The 5409-nt window shown below is 58.7% G+C and overlaps 1 protein-coding gene across 1 annotated transcript in view; it reads left to right on the top strand.

Moving 5' to 3' along the window:
* INTS3 (integrator complex subunit 3) overlaps nucleotides 1-5409 on the top strand; it is a 34149-nt gene that overhangs the window by 25320 nt on the left and 3420 nt on the right. The window contains 7 exon segments of the mRNA XM_019627394.1: nucleotides 407-464; nucleotides 687-790; nucleotides 1240-1284; nucleotides 1475-1594; nucleotides 3064-3217; nucleotides 4134-4202; nucleotides 4968-5043. Of these exon segments, the coding sequence (XP_019482939.1) occupies nucleotides 407-464; nucleotides 687-790; nucleotides 1240-1284; nucleotides 1475-1594; nucleotides 3064-3217; nucleotides 4134-4202; nucleotides 4968-5043 (626 nt within the window).

The following is a 5409-nucleotide window of genomic DNA, read 5'->3' as shown; positions in this document are numbered from 1 at the left end:
CGGAGGAGAGGAGCCTCTGAGATCCAAAGCAGGATGGGGGGATGTCCCTTCTCTGTGGGCAATGTGGGGGGATGTCCCTTCTCTATGGGCAGGATGGGGGGGATGTCCTTTCTCTATGGGCAGGATTGGGGGGGGAATGTCCTTTCTCTATGGGCAGGATGGGGGGATGACCCTTCTCTATGGGCAGGATGGGGGGTTGGATGTCCCTTCTCTATGGGCAGGATGGGGGGATGGCCTTTCTCTATGGGCCTCTGCCCAGAGCGCAGCAGACTGTGCCCCAAGCCCGGACCCCCAGAGCCCCTTTGCTTTGCCGTGTGTGTGTGCATGTGCCCGTGCACACACTCCTGGGTGTGCATCCTGCCCTCCGCTGTCACTTACGGCCTTGACGCTTCCTCTCACTTGTGCACAGCGACACAGAGGCCCAGTGTGAGGTCATGCAGGAAATCGTGGACCAGGTCCTGGAGGTGAGGACGACAAACCACCGCCTCGGGGAGGAAGCGGCCCGGCCTGCCCAGCTCCCAGCTCCCCAAGCTGCTGACTTCCTCCTTCCCCTCGCCCACATGGGTCCCCTCTGATGGGGGAGGGGCAGGTTGATCCTGGAGGTGCACCCTGATGGGGCTCTGGGCATTGTGGGTAGTCAGGCTGGGGCCCGGTGGTGACACCCCTCCGTGTGTCTCCCTACGCAGGAAGACTTCGACTCGGAGCAGCTGTCTGTGCTTGCATCCTGCCTCCAGGAGCTCTTCAAGGCCCACTTCCGAGGGGAGGTGCTGCCCGAGGAGGTCACAGAGGAGTAAGGCTCATCCCCCGCTCCCCTTTCCCGGCCTCCGTGAGCCAGAGCTGCTCTCAGAGCCCAGGCCAGCAGGCCCCTTGCTGTGCACTTGAGAAAAAGAACCTGTTGTCCTGTTTCTATTCTGTGTCCTGATGCATTTAAACAAGGCCTGCTGAGCGTGGAGCTTACTGGGGCAGTGCGGGGGGGGGGGGGTGATGAGCACCCCACTCTGTGTGCCCTGGACCCGCCCTGCAGGGCAGGCATCTCACTTGAAATGATGGTGACAGCCCAGATGTGGCTCCAGGCTAGGAAGCTGCCTTCTCTGTGACCAGCTTCCTGGGCTGCAGGGTGTTCCCCTGTGGTTTGGAAAGGAGCAGGCCAGCCCTCTGCCTCACGCAGGTCACCACGCTGCCCGCCCGCAGCCCAGCCTGTCTGCTTATGTGCGCTCTCACGTCACCTTCCTCTTGTAGGTCCCTGGAGGAGTCTGTGGGCAAGCCTCTCTACCTGATATTCAGGTAAGCGCCCTGCTGCCGGGGGCACTGCTGTGCCATCCGTCCCCTCTGTGGCATGCACGTGCTCCTGTCCTGGGGTGATGGGACCCCCTCTCCAGGAAGGACGGGGTGTGCAGCGGCACGGACATCCCCGCCCCCCGACACTCCCTGGGAGAGCGTGCCCCAGGTAGCTGCCCCCTGTCCCCACCCCCAGGAACCTGTGCCAGATGCAGGAGGACAACAGCAGCTTCTCTCTGCTCCTGGACCTGCTCTCTGAGCTGTATCAGAAGCAGCCCAAGATTGGCTACCACCTGCTCTACTACCTGAGGGCCAGGTGGGTACTACCTCAGAGCCCAGGTTGGGGAGCACCCGGGGAGCACGTCCCGTGTATGCTGGCTCCTCACCCTTGGCTGTTGTCACCAGGGAACTCCATGGGTTCTCTTAGTAACAGCTTTAACGTGTACAATGCAGTGGTTTTTAGAATATTCCTAACACTGTGCCACTGTCACCACAGTCTAAGGTAGAATATTTTTATCAGCCTGCAAAGAAACCCGTGCCCATTAGCAGCCACTTTCCCGTTCTCCCTTCTACCCAGCCCTGCAGCCACTCATGTACTTTCTGTCTGTAGATTTACTCATTCTGGGTATTTCACATAAATGGAATCGGCCAGTGTGACTTCATGACTGGCTCTTTTCACTCAGCATGTCTTTGAGGCTGCGCCCCTCGTCGCGTGTATCGGTACTCTACTCCTTTTTTGGGACCGAGTAGTACTCCGCTGTGCGGACGCACCGCAGTTTGTGTTACCCATTCACCTAGCGATGGACATTTCGGCTGTCCCCACTTCTTTGTCTCTTGGGAACAGAGCTACCGTGACCGTTCATATACAAGTTTTTGCGTGAACGTATGTTTTCAGTTTTCTTGAGTATAAAACCCAGCAGTGGAATTACTGGGTCAGATTGGTGACTCTATTTTTAAATTTGTGAGGGACGGCCAAACTATTTTCCGAAGTGACTGCAATAGTTGTACATTCCCACCAGCAGCAGCGTGTGAGAGCCTTACTTTCTCCACTCTCCCCAACACTTCCTGACGTCTGGCTTTTTGATGTCAGCCATCCTCGGGTGTGGAGTGGTGTCTCACTGGTTTCTCTGGCTCATGATGTGGGACATCTCCTGTGCTTCTTGGCCATTTGCGTATTTCCTTTGGAGAAATGCTGAAATTCTCGCCTGTTTTTAATTGGGTTATTTGTCCTCTTAATGGTTGAGTTTTAACAGTTCTTTATATATTCTGGATTCAAGTCCCTGATCAAATACATGGTTTGCATGTATTTTCTCCCATTTCGTGGGTTGTCTTTTCACGTTCTTGATGGCATCCTTTAAAACACAAAAGTTTTAAATTCTGATGAGTCCACTTTACTTATGTTTTTGTCACTTGTGCTTTTGGTGTCGTGAAGATTGACACAGTGTTCTTCTAAGAAGTGTATCGTTTTAGTTTTTTTTTTTTACCTTTAGGCCCCCAACCCATTTGAGTTATGTTTTGTACGTGTTGTGAGGTAGGTGCCCTCCTTGCTCAGAGCGCAGAAGGCAGGAGGGAAAGCTTCCTCCAGCCTCACCTGAGCCCGCTCCTGTTCTGTCACCGGTCAGAACCCTGCCAGGGGCACGGGGGAAGGAAGGGCAGGAAGAAGACAGCGTCCGTGGAGTAGATCAGCCCGGGATCTCAGGCAGCACGGGGATGCTCGGGGCCCTGTGGGGAAGAGGCCGGGTGCTGGCCTGGCGGCTGGCTCAGACCCGGCTGCTGGTCTTACAGCAAAGCTGCCGCAGGAAAGATGAACCTGTACGAGTCGTTTGCCCAGGCCACCCAGCTGGGCGACCTGCACACCTGCCTGATGATGGACATGAAGGCCTGCCAGGAGGACGACGTGCGGCTGCTGTGCCACCTCACCCCCTCCATCTACACCGAGGTCAGTGCCTCTGCCCGCATCCATGGGGGGCAGCAGTGCCCCCGTCTCAGTGCCCCGCTGGACCCTCCCTCGCCCACCCTCATGTTCTTGGAGGGTCGTTTCTTCCCACAGCAGTTGCCCTCCCTTCCACCTCTCATTAAAGGTGGGAAAATGTCTGAAACCTGCCAAGTTCCTATGCTGTGCTTTGCCTGTGCCTCTCCGCTTGGCTTCTCGGCTTTGGCCGCCGCCTCTGAACCTAGGACGGGTCCCCAGACCAGGTCCATGCTCTCAGATCTGAGCCCCGCGGCCAGCTGAGGGCTCCCCCTAGATTCTCTCGAACAGTCGCCAAAGCCCGGGGCCGGAGCGCACTCAGCTTTCGCTTCCCCTGCTCACTCGCAGTCTTCTCCAGGAACTGGGACCAGAGGACGGAGCTGCTCTTCCTCCTCTCGGCGAAAGTTCCCCGGAACTGGGAAATCAGGGCTCGGGGTGTGGGTGTGGCGGGGACTGTGATCTCAGCCAGAAACTGCAGGGAGGAGAGGTGCGGGTGCCCAGGATGGCAGTTTCCTCCCCGTGGCCTCCCCAAAAGGGGTCCTGCCCACATCCCTCACGCGCCCTAAACACTCACTCTCCACACCCTCTCTTGGCGAGGGTCAGTGTAGAACTGCCACGCGTATTGTCACCGCTCCCACACACAACGCACGGTCACGTCCAGTCTCTTTGGGCCCCGGCTTGGTCCCTGCCTAGGTTCCCCTGCTCTCCTCATGCACGCACTGCCCCCAGCGTGCTCAGACCACAACCCGGGTTCTTCAAGGGCCAGAGCTGCCGGGAGTTTGCCTAGGGGTTCGCGCTGGGCTCTGTCTGGCTGACCCAGCCCCCCTGAGGCAAAAGCAGGGGTTCTGCCCTGCACCCCTGCCCTAGCTCCCCTCTTTCTCTCCAGTTTCCAGATGAGACCTTGCGCAGCGGGGAGCTGCTGAATATGATTGTGGCCGTCATCGACTCCGCACAGGTGAGCGCCCAGCTGTCATCGGAGGCCTGGAGGCGGGACTGGGGAAATGGGGCCTCAGACGGGAAGCCCCTTCCGCTGTGAGCACATTAGGCCGTGGGGTTGGGAAGGACAAAGGAGCCCCAGAGAGGCAGGCCGGGCCGGCAGTCCCGCTGGGGGTCCCCCTTTTCCTCCATATTCTTTGGGTGCTCCTGTTCCATGGCAAAAGCAAAGGATTGGATTTCGCTCTCAACCGGCCTTCCCCGTGACTCAGGATGAAATGGCCACAGCATGTCTGTGTGACCTTTGCACCACGCATAGGTCCCTAAGAGGCTGTAGCTTGGCTTGTGTCCTCTCAGGCCTGAGCTGGCGTCCCATTTCTGTCCCTCCTCGCCGCTCAGCGGCTCCATCCATGAAGGAGGAAGCTTAGCACTCCCGTCCTTCCCTGCTTTTCTCTTCCTCACGCCTGTAATGCTCAGCTCGGCCTCGCGCGGCCGTCCCCTCCTCAGGCACAGGCTGGACTGGGCCAGATGCCCAGCCCGTGGCATGACAGGTGCTTTTCTGTAACTCTCTGCCCCAGCAGGCCTGTGGGTACCACTCAGGCCTGCCGCTGCGCCCCAGGCCCTTTATCCTTCAGAGGCCCCGGCATCCATCACCCGCGGTTTCCTCCCCATCCCTTGAAGCGAGGCTTTCACTTCCCCCGATTTCTCCGCACGCGCCTCCTGCTTCTCGTTCCATGCCAGCCTCCTGGCCTCGTCACAGCCAGTGGGTCTTCCTCCTCCTCCTCAGCTCCAGGAGCTGGTCTGCCATGTGATGATGGGGAACCTGGTCATGTTTCGAAAAGACTCGGTCCTCAACATCCTCAGTAAGTGAGCAACCCGTCGGGTACCCTGGGAGAAGGGGGTGGGGTGGGGGTGGGGCAACCTTGTGGATTTGCTGGAAACAGGAAAGCTGGTTCTGGGGCCGAGCGTGGGGTAGAGCTGCATTGCACCCCGCTGTGCGCTCCTGGGCTGTGTCTCCCCTGATGTGTTTCTCGCTCTGCAAAATGGAAAGACCCCCTTGGCCCTGCAGCCTGAGGGCTGGTGGGACTGCAGAAGCGTGCGAAGGCTTTCGATGTGCTTGGTGTGGAAAGGGACCGTGTCTGTAGGCTCAGGAAGAATCGCCCACTGTACCAGCCCCGCTGTCCCTGCTGGCAGCCAGTGGATCAGCCGTGGGGGGTGGACGGGGGCGG

This window comes from Hipposideros armiger, unplaced genomic scaffold, assembly GCF_001890085.2.
Source record: "Hipposideros armiger isolate ML-2016 unplaced genomic scaffold, ASM189008v1 scaffold_729, whole genome shotgun sequence".
In the NCBI taxonomy this organism is placed as follows: domain Eukaryota; kingdom Metazoa; phylum Chordata; class Mammalia; order Chiroptera; family Hipposideridae; genus Hipposideros; species Hipposideros armiger.
The sequence above is the reverse complement of the archived record's forward strand: the minus strand, read 5'-3'. Positions and strand labels throughout refer to the sequence as shown.